General features: G+C 44.1%; 1 protein-coding gene across 3 annotated transcripts in view; it reads right to left on the reverse strand.

Annotated features, from left to right (window-relative positions):
* Window positions 1-15,031, reverse strand: part of E2f3 (E2F transcription factor 3) — a 73,580-nt gene that overhangs the window by 9,960 nt on the left and 48,589 nt on the right. For all 3 annotated transcript variants that reach the window (XM_032884394.1, XM_032884393.1, XM_032884395.1), the window contains exon 2: window positions 114-225. In XM_032884394.1, coding sequence (XP_032740285.1) covers window positions 114-225 — 112 coding nt within the window. The remainder of the gene's footprint in view (window positions 1-113; window positions 226-15,031) is intronic.

Raw genomic sequence — 15,031 nt, forward strand, 5'->3', positions numbered from 1 at the left:
ATAAAGAAAACATGCCAAAATTATTCACACCTTGGCACCCTTCCAGCCACAAGCTTTGCAAGTTGAGAGTCCCACACCAAGGAGAACAGGGAAACAGACGAAAGTATCCTTACTTTTTGGACTATCGGGACTCCGTAGTGCAGCTCTTCCTTTGCCCTTGGGGGTTTTTAGACCATCTGAGAGGTACTGATGGCCACTCTCGCCCAGCTCCAGCCTTCGCTTTGCCTGTAATCAGAAGGGGAGATGGCTGTCACTGGTCCTGTTTTTGCTTTCCTTCTCCTGCTCTATCCAACTCGGTGGCTTGCCATGCCCCACAGCCGGGGTCTTACTCAGAAGGTCAAGCCATCACACAAACTCCCAGCCCCTGCCATGATCCTGTACCTACACTTGGATGGTTGAACAATGAGACTCCTGCTCTGGCTTCATCATTTATCCACTGTTCAGTGTGTGTGCTGGGCACGGGGCTGGCTGCTAAGAATATCTCCCGCGCTACGGAACAGAAGTTGACATTCGTGGGGCTTTCTCCATCTGACATGATTGGATACTCCTCCTAGTGTTCCTTAGATACTGTGTTTGCTTATCCCCCAACCCTAACTGGTTACTTCTCTGCCTCTCATTTCCTTTAAGACAGTTCTCATTTATCATTGCATCCTGGAGCTTGGTAAGAGCCTGGATCTGCAGGTATTCAGCCAGTCCTTCTATATACATTCATCCAGTGAGTGATTCAGAGGAACACAATGAGCGACAGGCTACAAACGCCACTGCTTCATCCGAAAAGGTAACGTCGTAAATACACCATCACGAGCTACAACCTACAGCACTAATAACAGGCAAGCCAGGAACCTTCATTTAAGTTTTGAACTTATTTTCCACTCCACTGAATATCCCTTTAACACATTAATACTGGGAACTGCAGTCAGGAGCCGAGGTGAAGCAAGAAGAACCAGCTCTTCCCCCTTAGGGCTTAAGTGCAATTGAACACACCTGGATCTGTGTAACGGTTGTGATGCCTCCTGGTCCATGCCCCACAGCAACTAGGCTGCATGACATAAGGCCAAAGCTGGGGAAGGAAGGGACAACTCAACTGTAAGGACTTTCCGGGAACTACAGGCAAAGTTACAGGCTTGAAATCAGGGATGGAGAGAAAGCAGTCTGGCTCGGCTCATGCGTTAGGAGCAATGCTTGGTCTTCACATCCTTTTGTTGCTTTAGGCAATAAAGGCAGCTTTAGCAAAGGGACTTTGGGTTGAGACATTAGAAGTGTGTTGCAAGCAGCAGTAAAGTCAAGACGGGCCAGGGTGCAACAGGGAACTGCAGGGTCCTGGTAGAAAGTAGAATGGTAAGGTCAGCACACGGGTGTGACTCCTTGTGGCAATTGGAAAGCTGTTACGGATAGAAAACCTGACTTGGAGGTAGACCACCTGATAGTAAGCCATCGTGTCCTGTTATGTCTATGAAGAGCAACTCAGAGTTCAGACAACTGTCTCCTCTACCCAAGGCCAAGTCAACAGAAGGCAAAGCTTGAAGTCTGGGATCCAGGAAGAGCTCGGAGGCACCAAATCTACTCGTTCCTTCAGTCAAGGTCTATCCTCTGGCCAGCAGCTGAGGTACATGTGACTTCTGCCTTATCGCCCGAGGCTATTTAAATGTGTGTTGCGGGAAAGGCCTAAGGAAGCACCCAGTCCCCAGAGGTCTACTGCTAAGCGACTGAGCTGTAATGTCAAGGACCAGAAGGTCTCCACGTGTGGCTCTGGTTACTAAGCATCAACAAGGCAAAACCAATTGTAAATACCAGACGGTACAATAAATGCTAGGTGGGGGAGCACAGGCCTGCGATGTCTCGGTCTCTTAAGGGTGTTAATCATGAGGTTTAGAGACCCACACCACAAACAAACAAGCTATGGAAGAAAGGCAGCCCAAAGATATCCTTTCCAGAGTGTCCAACTGGGGGAGGCCATTAGCAGCTTCACAATCATCCCATCCCCACCAAGTCAGTCCACGCCTGCCATTCCTGTTGAAGACACAAGGGGTTATGGAAAATGATCACTACACGGTGTCCCACTTTAAGTGGGTATTTCTGTTGGTCTATTTTATCCCCTTCCATTTCATGAACTGAATGGGAGGGCTGACTAGACTTGAATGAATGACACATTTCCTGTAAGTCCCCCATTTGAACATGCCTAGTGCCTAGACTCTGAGGGTAAAGGCTAAATTTTGATCTGTGATAGGGTATTGTGGTTTTAATGTTGAACATGGCTAATTGAAGCATATATATACTTAGTAAAACAAAAAAGCTAGATAAAATAGTGATGAGATCTCTGCCTCTACTGACGTATGAGTCTCTTCTGTCATTTTGTCTGCTCACAGTGTATCTTGGTTGAAAACCGTGATATGAAACACATACTTGGTCTTCATTTGGCAGACCCACACAACTTCCCAAACTTAAGGGCTTCCTAGTGACCTGACTTGGTATGTTGATGAATTGAGTGGTGGCAGTTACTATAAGGTTGGGGCTTATATTACTTTTGTGCTACTGTGATAGACAACTTGACAGAAATAACAAGGAAGGAAAGGTTTATTTGCGCTCATGGTTTTAGGAGTCTCAACCCACCAGAGAGGAAAAGGCATGGTTGAGTGTAAGCCATCGTGAGTGTGGAGGAGCCTACCATCACAGCACAGTGACTAGGGCCGGTGTCCCCTTCAGAGGCCTAGGTCCCACCTCCAAAGGTGTCCGTAACCCTACAACGAATCACCCACCAGCTGGAAAACAGCATTCAAGACACGAGCCTGTGAAGGGCTCTGTCTCCAGCCATAACAGGGATTTTAGTCCCCACTCCAATCTTCAGGCAGGCAAAGGGGCATAATGGTTGAATTGGTTGTCAATGGCCAATAATTAAACCAACCATGCCTATATAATGAAGCTTCTATTAAAAACTCAAAACACTGGGTTCAGAAGGTTCTGAGTAAGTCATCCTGGAGCTTGATAATCAAGTGGAGGCACATTAGGTCCACACCCTTCTCTGTACCTCACCCCAACCGTCTCTTTCCTCTGGAATAGCCTTCGTGTTGGCCAGTGAGGATGAGTAAAGTGCTCATGGCAGCTGATTCACAGTTGGTCAGCCGAAAGCACAGGTAAGACAACCTGGGGCTTGGGGATGACATGGGCAGTAGCATGGCTTGGGGACCGAGCCCTTTAACTTTAGGTAAACGGAAAGACTGACAACAGCCCAAGCAAAGGTCCTGACCCAGCCTTACACCAGTGTTAGTTACTCTGTACTTGATTATGCTGTGACATCTAATGGTCTCCCTGTACGGCCGTTGCTAACATAGCAACAGTCTCTAGAACCCAGAACTGGTATAATACAATAATTAACAGGCTACTTTTACTTAAGTTTTACTTAAGCTGTGACCGAGCATTCAACACTATTACATAATAATTTCTCCATAGATGTTAATGATGACTCTGTGGAATAGGTATTAACACTCTGTACTGAGCTGATTAGCGAATGTGGTCTGTACCGATTCTAAGCAACCTTGACTTTTCTGATGCTACGAGATGAGCATCCTCTGCTTCCATAGCGACTTAAGGGCTGCCACAGCACGATTTTACTGACAACATTGGTCCAGAAGTTTTATTTCTAGATAGGATCTCACTAGATAGCCTGGAACTCACTAAGTAGTCCAGGACGGCCTGGAGTTTACAGGGATCTGCCTACCTCTGCCTCTGCATGCTGGGATTGAAGGGGTGCACCAACATGCCCAGCCCAGAAGCCCAAGTCTTACGGTGCTTAGGATCCCCAGAGAAGGCAAAAGACGAAAGACGTGCTCCTCATACATTTATTTATTTATTTATACAGAATAAGACAAGAGATTGATTCTCCAACTCCCCATCACGAAGCTTTAGAGTTGCTAACCTGTAAGAACTATGTGTGTGCATGCATAACTGTGTCTGTCTGTGCATGGACTGGAGTTTAATACCACATACCACACAGGAAAAACACCGTGGCGATTAGAGCTGTAGAGAGATATAGGATCACCTGGGGGCAGTGGGAGCACACAACTATGCATTTGAACAAGAATTTCTCACAGGGGAGAGGGGCACGGAAAGACGCATGGCACGCTAAGTTAGGAAGTGGAAGCAGGAAGATAATGAGTATGGCGCTAGCCTGGACCACATACAAAGGACCTATAATTTAAAAGAAGATCCACTATCAAATGTTCATGGTGGCTATTTCTGTGAAGTACAATGAAAGGAAATGAGGCAACGAGTTCATGCTTATTTTTGTAACATTTTATTGTATTTTTAAACCGGCCACTTCCACATATTAAACTTACAATATTCAAGCAAGCATTTCTTCAGTAGAACCCCAACAGGTATTTCTTCTCTGGCATCTGTGTATTAGGAACAGCAGTTGAGGCATGGTGACACACATCTTTTAATCCCAGTGCTCAGGAGGCAGGGGCAGGAGATCTTAGTGAATTTGGGACCAGCCTGATCTACATAGTGAGTTGTGGGGTGGCCAGGGCTACTTAGGGAGACACGGTCTCAAATCAAAGAGCAATTTCTAAAATACTTGTCTCTTCCCAGTGTCTACCATAAATGGCCAAGTCTTGGAGGGGGCACAATGGTCCCCGCTACTGAAGAGGACGCACACAAACCAAAAGGAACGCACCAGGAATCCCGCAGTGAGATCTAAGAGTACATTCCGAACACCAATGGGTGTGAGCTTGTGAGTGAGGAACCTCAAGAAACCAAACCAATCCAGGCAAGGGTGAGAGGTAACCTGAACAGGTGACCCGAGAGCCCCTGGTCAACTTTCTCCACCATTATTTCTTGAACTACAATTACTATTCAAGCTCAGTCAGTTTCTTCTTTTAGACTGCTCAACTTCACTATGACTTTTATGTATGGACTCACTCAGGGATCCAATTCTCCATTTATGAGAGTTTCTGAGGGAAAAGCAGCTGCAAGCTGACACCCAATGCTTAGAAGCCACTTAGTCATGAATTAAGATCTGCCTTCCTTCCTAAGCAATTAAAAATTATTTTAAAAATTAGGCTGTTGTGTGCGTGTTTCTGTGGGAGCATAGGCATCTGCATGCAGCTGTCCTCATAGGTCAGAGGTGTCAGATGTCCCTGGAGCAGGAGTTATAGGTGGCTGTGAGCCACCTGACCTGGGTGCTGAGGGACAACCTCAGGTCCTCTGTAAGAGCACTGTGCATTCTTAACCATTGGCCATCTCTTTACCTGCTCTGCACCTTGGTTTTTTTTTTTTTTTTTTTAAATTTTAACCATGTTGTGGGTGTTTTGCTTGCATGTATGTCTGAGTACTGTGTGCCCGTAGTGCCCACACAGGTCAGAAGAGGGTGTGGGGGCCCCTGAAACTACAAAGTTACAGAAAGTTGTGAGTCTCCGTGGGTGCTAGGAATCAAACCCTGGTCTCCCCTGCAAGAGTAACAAGTTTTCTTTCTTAACTGCTCAACTCTCTCTCCAGCCCTGCTACATTGTTAACAATTTAAGATAATTTAAACATAAATGGAAGTCCTAAAGTCTACCACTTCAGCGCATTTACAGGGGCTGCCTTCCCAGGAGAACCAATGTCGCCATTGCTGCCGGTGTCCCTATGTAATATGCTTATGCAGCCAATTCTTAATTTGGCCAATTTTGTTATCCTGTGCTGCTATCTTCCGGGGGTGCAATATTCCCCTCTTCCCTTCCCTCTACAAACACACTATACCCTTGGATAAACAGGCCATTTTTGTGCATTTTTTGTGGTTATTGAAATTTTGTTCATGTCCAAGTCAAATACAACAGTTTGTGTTTTCTTTCTGTTAACTATTGGTGTAGATCTCCTGGTTCTTTAGCCTCTGCCTGATAAATCGCCCATGCTCCTGAAGTCAAGCCCAGGTGAACTCAGCCGCTCATAGGTTGGACATGGGTGGAACCATTTCTTTAACCTGTTGTTGCCCTGAGATGAATGGATGCTTCCAACTTGCCAGGAAAAAAAGCTCCCATAACATTGTGTCCAGTTCTTTCTTGCCTTTACTATACCCTCCACTTCCTCGCCCTCCATCTTAGATAGTCTACCAAATTCCCACCCCCACCCCATATTCTGCCTGCATCTCCCAATCTGCTGCCTAGACCTTGGGCTGCTTCCCAGTCCCCAACATGGCTACTGTTTTGCCATCTTCCTTCACTGTCCACAGTGCTGAAGCCTCTGGTAGACATTATTTATCTGCCTACTGTTGGAACCTGGCCCCGTGTTAAGAAAATGCTGTCTTATCAGTATGTGTGAGTAGTTCCATTTGCTACAGAAGCTGAAACAGCCACTTCTCTGTTCTAGTTTCTCTGGAACCTTGGCCAGACCATACTCAACATCTAACATCTACTACGTGCAGCCTCTCTCTCACAATTCTTTATCTGAATCACGGGGATAATAATTATAGCTACCTCACTGGATCGAAGAATTGTAAAGCATGAACGAAACAGCACATGTGAAGAACGTGGGACAATGGTAGTCTTGACCCCACACGGAAGTTTGCATAACCACATTTAGGAGTCACACGAAATAACTGGTAGTCGTCAAAGGTTTTTGAATGTGCAACCATCAAAAGTTAACCCCAAATTAAACACCGCAAAATGACCATAGGTGTCTGGGAGTGTTCACTCATATTTTATCAGACACCTCCACCACAGCCTTGGTTCTGAACACCCAAGATACCGCTTGTACTGCACATGCCATCACACCCGAAAAACACCAATGAACACACCCCAGGAAACGGCACAAATCTGAGATTACGTAGCTCACAAACCACTGTGTTTGTGCCATACACACAAAGCTTTCTGCTGACAGAAACACTGTGGCTTAATTACGGAAAACAAAGACTTTTCATTGTTCCCCAGCATAGGAAAATCAAATTAGTGTATCGTTGGAGTGCGGTCCTAAAATTCAAAAAACAAAAACTACTGCTTGAGTTGACTTCAGTTTCATTAAAAATCTGAGAAAAAGACAGGATTTCCAATCATTTCTGAAATAGCCCCAATCATATTTCTGCCATTTAGTTATGCATTTATGTGACTGGTGTTCTCACTCTCGAAGATTATAAAGTAAAAGTATCAATTTACTGTGAAAGAAGTTGAATTTCCTTTAGCTTCTGTGGTATTCTGCCAAGATTAAACTCCTCACCCCCTGAATCTGAATATTGGGGGACTGAACCCAGAACCAGAGCAGGCCAGGCACGTGTTCTACTGTTGAGGTATAATTTTCCCAGCTCAAGATTTCATTGTTCATATTAAAATAAAAAGCACATCTGCTTTATTAGTATGCAAATTTGCCTTTGTCCTTAATAAGTGGTAAAATTGCATGTTACACAAAAATGGCTTGAAGCAATTCTTAAATAATTAATTATCAGTAAATGATTAGTTTGTATACCTATTATATATACTCATGTACCTGGGGTCATATAAAAATTTCTTCATCAAAAAGGGCTACAAGTTGGACAACTGTAAGCCCCTGACCTAGGTGGAGGCAAAGCACAGACCCACCCTGGACTTGAACCCTAGGAAACATCAGGGGACGATGATAGTCCTGGTGGTGGCACCAATAGCAGGAGGTTGTACACAGCACCACGACGATCGCTATAGAGGCCCAGGAGGCCTCAGAGGAAGTCCAACTGCTGGTCCCTTACGGGGTCTCACATCTTAGCTATGGATCTAGCTGTCTAGGTTTTCTTGCCCCTACTTGTTCCCTAAGACTGGTTTTATCTTCCCAACCACCCTGTGAGTTATCCAATATCCTTTCAATACGTTCCTCTTGTGGTTCAATAAACCCAAACTAGTTCTGCTTACAACCGAGTCGGCACCCTTGTAGATTATTAATCTACTGCTTTCCTGGAACACATCCAAACAGTGTATGGAACATTAAATTGTATTTCTTGCAGGGATAAAACCATGTATTTTACCCTGGTACTTGACAGTCTAAGGAAGAATTCAAAACTGAACATCAGTGGTTCTCAAAGCCCAAAGGCTTGTTTCCACACCCACTATCAGTGCCGAGAAACCTACGGCCAACCTGAGCCTCATTCTTTTGGATTTTGCTATTACTTCACTCTAAATCTTAAAGATTTATTTTTACGTAGATAGGTGTTTTTTCTGAATGTTGTATGTGCACCATGCATGTACTGATCTTGGAGGCCAGAAGAGGAATTGATTCCTCTAGAACTCTAATTACAAATGGCTATGAGCTGCCATGTTGGTTCTGGGAACCCAGGTCCTCTGCAAGAGCAACAAATGCTCTTCAACTGATGAACCATCTTTCTAGCTACAAACTTCCGGGTTTTTGTTGTTTCTTTATGTGTATATGCACAGGCACACATGTGGAAGTCAGAAGAAAACTTGCCGGAGTCAGTTTTCTCCTTCCACTATGTGAGTCCTGGCCACAAATTCAGGTCATCGGGTTTGGTGGCTAGTGTCCTTAAACACTGAGCCATCTGCCCAGCTCCATTTATGTAATTTCTATGTGTGTGCACACCCATGTATATGCATGTGTGTGCATTGCAAGTGTGCAGTACTTACAAATCTGAGAAGGGTGAGATCTCCAGAAAGTGGAGTAGCTTCAAGGAATTGTGAGCTACCCTATGTGTGCTGGGAACCAAACCCAGTGCTCTGCAAGACTAGCAAGCACTCTTAACCATTGAACCATTTCCCCAGCCCCACTATTAGATCTTGTTTTTGTTTTATGACTAAATTATCTGCTCTGGTGACATTAAAACCTAAAATAAAATAAATTGAAATGTTTTGATCCTGTTGGTCTCCACCGGAGCTCCACTGACTCTTGGTTTTATTACTTGTGGTACTTGTGTTCACAGTTTCTTCCTCTGTTCTACTTGGTTGTCAATGGTATCTATTCCTGGCATTCCAGAAGTCTGCTGAATTGTCTTTCCCATCAAGGTCGTCTCTCATCATTTATGTATTTGGGGAGGCAGACCTCCACGTATAGCCCAGACTGTATGAAGGTCAGTATTCCCAAAGCAGGAGTGAATCTCTGTATTTAAGTCTCATTGGGCATGGTGGCACAAGCTTGTAACCCCAACACAGGGGAAGAAGAGGCAGAGGCAGGGGACTGGCTAAGTTCAAGGCAAGACCTGAGTCTATGGAGAATTCTAGGTCAGCTGGGGCCACAGAAAGGCACAAACTCAATATTTACTCAATACAAATAATTCACATTCATTAAGTACTCCAGATTGGCTTGTTAGCAGACGAGCTCACATAACTAATGATCCCTTTTGCAAGCTCTAGTATCTTCTTCAAGTCATTCCCCAAGTACAGGATGTTGGTCCTAGAAGTAAAATAAAATCCTGGCTGGTTTTTACGTTAACGCAACACAAGCTAAAGTCATCTGAGAATAAAGACCCTCAATTGAGAAAATATCTCTACAAGATCTGGTGGTAGGCAAGCCTGTGGGGCATTCTCTTAATTAGTGGTTGATCGGATGGTTGGGAGGGGTGTGGACTGTGCTGGTCCATGGTCATCCCTAGGCTGGTGGTCCTGGGTTCTATTAGAAAGCAGGCTGAGCAAGCCAAGAGACACAGAGACGCAATCCAGTGAGCAGCCTCCCTCCATGGCCTCTGCATAAGTTCCTGCCTCTAGACTCCTGCCCTGACTTCCTTTCATGAACAGTGATGTACAAACTTCATAAGCAAAATAAACTCTTTCACCCCAACTTGCTTTTGGTCATGGTGCTTCACCGCAATAGAAATCCTAAGAAAAGGGTCCTAAACATGTAATTCCAGCCCTGAGGCAGGAAGATCTTGAGTTCAAGGCCAGCCTGTGCCACACAGGAACTTGTCTTAAAAACAAACAACAGGGTCTGGAGCCATGTTCCAGCAGTGAAGAATGCTTACGAAGAGAACCAAGTTCAGTTCCCAACACCAACATGGCAGTTCACAACTGCCTATGACTCCAGAGGGTCCAACACCATCTTCCGACCTCTCGAACACTCTCATAAGTAAACATTAACAACTACAAAATCAAGGCCAACCCAGGTTAATCCTGTATCTGTATCAACTGGAGTAGAAGGTAAGGAGAAAGACCCAATGAATAAATCAACTAAGCCTAATGTAACTTACATAAAAGGGCAGATGCGCAATATTTATAAGAAGTTGTAGATAATTTGCTGCCGTGAGTAACCTGTATCTGTGAGTTCAGCAGTCCTGTGGCAGGGTGGTCTGCATGGAAATGCTGGACACTCACAACTTAAGTGTCGCTCTGCTCCAAGTCCAAAGACGATGGCTGTTTCTGGACATGGGGAAGCACAAAGTAACCTAAGAGAGGGTTTTAAATGCACTCTACTGATTTGTGATGTGTTGTTTCCTTAAAACGGCTAACCTTAACTGTATAAACACTGCCCATACTAGGGAACACATCCTCTTTGGACACCCAAATTTCTATTTTTAAGTCTGGCAAAAGATATGTAAAATATATTCGGTGGTGAGTGGTGATGAAGTTTAGGCTAATCCTGCTGTGTGTATTTTTCACAGCAAGTGTTCTGGAATCTTCTACCCAAGTACAGTTTATTCTACTTTTTCTTCTAAGTCTTAACTTTTGGCCTTGTGATTTTTATTTCTTGCTTCAACAACAGTGAAATAGAACAGGAATTCAAAAGCATGTTCTGTAAAGGGCAGAGGAGTATGTTAGGCTCTGGCATAGACACAGAGAAGATATCAAAGAATGGACTGGGCTGTATTCCCATAAAACTTTATTTATAAAAGAGGCCAGGGGCCATATTTTGGACCACAGCCAGTTCTAGGGCTATGGGGATAAATTCCTTTTGTAACTTAATATGTTCTTTCAAAATCTTTGTGTGTGTATACAAGGCTACGTGTTCATTTAGGATGAATACCACCATGAATGTCATACTTCGTGTATGAAGGTCATAGGACAACCTTGGGTATTAGTCTTTGCCTTTCACCTCCAATCAGGTCTCTTGTTTCTGACTGCATATACCAGGCTAGCTGACCCATGAGACCCTGGAGGTCTTTCTCTTCCTCCCATCTTGCTTTATAAATACTGGGATTGCAGATATGCATGACCACTCTGACTGACTTTACATGGGTTCTGGCCATTTGAACTCAGGTCCCCACATTTGTGGAACAGGCGCTTTGTCCACTGAGTCATCTCCCTGAGCTTTTATTGTTTTGTTTTCAACACCAGGCTTTACTATGTAGCTCTGGTTTGCTACTCATTATGCAGACCAGGCTGGTTTCAAACCCACAGAGATCTGCCTGCCTTTGCCTCTTGAGTGCTGAAATTAAGGGTGTGCACTAGCACATCCAGCAGTCACTTGCGTTTTTATTAATGGACTCTGTATTGCTCATCCAGTCATCGTTTTGGGCAATGGGATATCTCAGCCATGCTTTAGTCTATTGGTCGAGGACTAAAAAGCGATGCTAAGCTGTCCCGCTGATTTGCACAACATAACCCCACAGCTGGAAAAACTAGAGAATGCCTTTTTATGTTTCCAGCCGTTCACTGACAAGGACAGTTTATAGGCAGATGAAAACCCATACACAGTTTCTTACTTGGGGTCTGACATATAATTTAGGGAGCAGCTGAGGCTAGAGGATCATGGGAAGAGCATGTGTATGAGGATGATCAGAATAAAGAGTGAAACTGTTTCAACAGTAAGGAAGGCAGGCAAAGAACAGGAAGCTCTGTTGGTCTTGCACTGTGCCATGGACATCCAACACCTAGACAAATGACAGATGGCTCTGCTCACTCTACTTGCAATCCATATAAACTCCAGCCTTCCGCATTTGGAGGTTGGAAATCTCCAGACTGCAGGAGGCGGAAGCCCAGGTGGATATGGTAATGTTCTTGAGCTAAGAGGATGGAGCTGAAGGATGTCAAAGCAGCAGAACCTGGACAGAGCACCAGAGGGAAAAGGATAGTAGGGGGAAGGGAGAAAGTGAGCAGGAGCGCCCAACCCCGCTGGAGACTCACAGAAAATGCTCCTCATATTCAACGGAGTAGAGCTAGGCCCAGAGAATGTACAAGAAAATGAGGATGCAAATAAACCCAAGTCCTAGAGAAAAAAAGCCAACATGCACAGTGGTGGGAACTCCTGAGGGGTCAGAACCTGTGTGTTCCTACCAGGCAGCCTAAAAAATGCCCCATAAATCACAGGTGCAGGGTGGAGGACTGAGGTCCGTATTGTCACCTCTTCCAAGGGTAAAAGCAGTCCACCAAAAAATAATACTCTGTTCACACGGAACGAAGCAAGACCTCAAAGATGAAACTAGTGGCCGCAGTTCTGGAAGATAAAGAATATTTACAAAACCACAAAAACATCTTGTACCCAACAATGCCTAGTTTCCAGTAAAAAATTACTAGCTCATTGTAAAGTTGCTTGCTGCCAAGCCTGATGGCCTGAGTTGATCCCAGAACGTACACAGTAGTGGACAGAGAGAAGCAACTCTTCAAAGTTGTCCTCTAACTTCTATGTATATGTTATACTGCACATATACAGACAATAAACAAACAAATAAAAATAAAAACTTAAAAATAAGAGACATAGTACAACCACATTGTTTAAAATAGGTGATAAAGAGAAAATACAATTCTTTAAAGAGAAAAAGAACAAAAAGATAGAACAGTTCTCATTTCTAACAATGGATCCAGAAAACAGAAGAGCAGCTTGGAAATATTCAGAGTACATACTGGCAAACTTGACTTTTATACCTAGCAAAAATACACTTCACAGTTCAGAGAGAAAAGACTTTCTTAGAAGTAAAAGCTAAAAGAAGGCTGAGAATATAGCCTAGTGTAGAGTTTGAGCATATGCCTGGTTTGATCCCCAACAGTGCCTGCAGAAAGATTCTTCAGCATCGAAATCACAGCAGAAATAGTAAAGCCCTCGGAGGAGGAAGAAGAGGAGGAGGAGGAAGAGGAGGAAATGGCAAGTGGAAACCTGCATAGGTAGAAAGATCATTAGCAGTGTGACCAGATGGGTACACAGATGACTTCTCCCCCTTGATTTTAAATCTCCTCAAAAGACAACAGGCAGGGATAGGGAGATGACTGAGGGGTTAAGAACACTTGTTCTTCCAGGAGATCCAAGTTTGATTTCCAAACGCACACCATGCAGTTCACAAGTTTCTAACTCTTGCTTCAGGTGGTCTGACACCTCTGGTTTTCTCTGGCTAATGCACTCACGTGTACATACTATAAAGGCACACACACTTACATATAATTAAAAAAAATACATTTAAAAAAGAACTATTTACAATACAGCAAATATGTACTATTTTATGTGAAAAATTTATAATAATATGTATCATATTATGCGAAAAAACATGTCTTACAGAAAGATCTAACATGCTGGCCCACTGTGTGTGTGTGTGTGTGTGTGTGTGTGTGTGTGTGTGCGCGCGCGCGCGCGCACAGATGTAAACCAGAGGTCAACTTTGGGTGTCAGTCCTCAGGAGCCGTCTATGTTGGTAATAGGACAAACTCAGAGCAGCCTCTTCACCCAATGATGGCAAACCTTTTCCACAATGTATTTCCTCTTCAATTAAACCTCTTCAGCTACATCCTGCAGGCTGAAGAAGTGACTCCTCAGGAAGGTTATAATATTGTACTTGGTGCTCTTTTAGAGGACGCAGGTTCAATTCCCAATAACCCTACGGAGACTCATAACCATCTCCAGCTCCAGCGGTTCCAACACTTTCTTCTGACCTCCTCAGACACCAGGAACACATGTGGTGCACATATATATTCACAGGCAAAATATTCATACACATAGAACAATTTCAAAAATAATAATAATGAAAAAAGATAAGCCCAGTGATTTCCTTCCCCTTGATGTTCATTTTGTTGAAGTGCCCTCTAGCTATATTACTAAAGAACAAGTAACTGTGGAAAATCTTGCAGAGACCCAATTGCATATGCCCCCCACTCCCTAGCACAACACACTCAATAAGGCAAACACAGGGTTAGGCAACTTTAAATTTAATTTTATTTCATTTTATGAGACAGGGTCTCATTATGTACCCTATAGAGCTTGCATCTTGCTATACAAACCAGGCTGGCTCAAAACTCACAGAGATTCACCTGCCTCAGTATCCAAAGTGCTGGGATAAAAGGCATGCACCACCCCAGGCTGAATGACTTTTGAAGTCATTAAATCACGTTCAATGCCCCAGAAGAAGGGCTTATGACTGAAGGTCCTTCGGAATAGAGCACTCAGGCTTCCCAGTTATTGCCAGAATGTCATCCTGCCCACATACAATAGGTCACTGTGTAAAGGACAAAACAGAACGGCCGGGAAGCAATCCGTTAACTCACACCAAGTTAACCCACACTAAGACACCCACCTCTAAGATCATAACTGGCCTCTAGGAGCTTCTAGGAAGGCCCACCAGAAGATTTTCCACACTGAGGGAAGTAAAGTAGTTTGAAGAGGACCCAGGCTGGAGAGGGCCAGTGTCACTCACCCATGCCTTGGCACCTCAGTTGGGGGAAACAAGCATGGATCCCCACAGCACAAAGCAGCTCCTTCACTCCTTCACTCTCACTCGGCAGTTAGCGTTACAGTGATGCTGCCTGAACAAGGTTTTAACTCCCCATTACAACTAATGTGGGCAAATGTTTGAAAGGCTGTGGTTGGAAAGTCTCTCACTTACCCTCGAAAGTGCAGAACAAGGCCCTGTTAGCTTTTTTCTACTCTATAAGGAAGGAACCATTACCTTTGAGGTTCAGAGGGGAAGAAAATCAAACAGAACAGCCTCTGGCAGGGACTCCTAATGAATACATGGGAAATCATGCTCATTTTCCAGATGCACGTAAAAGGATCTGGAAAACACTAGGGAAAAAGGTGGCAAGAAATACGGGGTGGAGAAGAGGAGAGCTGCAGCTCTGTAAATATACAAGCCCGGTAATTCTGAAGTCACTAAACTCCGGGAAATAAGTGTTCTTTATTAAAACGAGCTTGGAAAAAATGTTAGTGCATTGTATAGGAAAATGACGACACACGG

This window comes from Rattus rattus, chromosome 14 (genome assembly GCF_011064425.1).
Source record: "Rattus rattus isolate New Zealand chromosome 14, Rrattus_CSIRO_v1, whole genome shotgun sequence".
Lineage (NCBI taxonomy): Eukaryota > Metazoa > Chordata > Mammalia > Rodentia > Muridae > Rattus > Rattus rattus.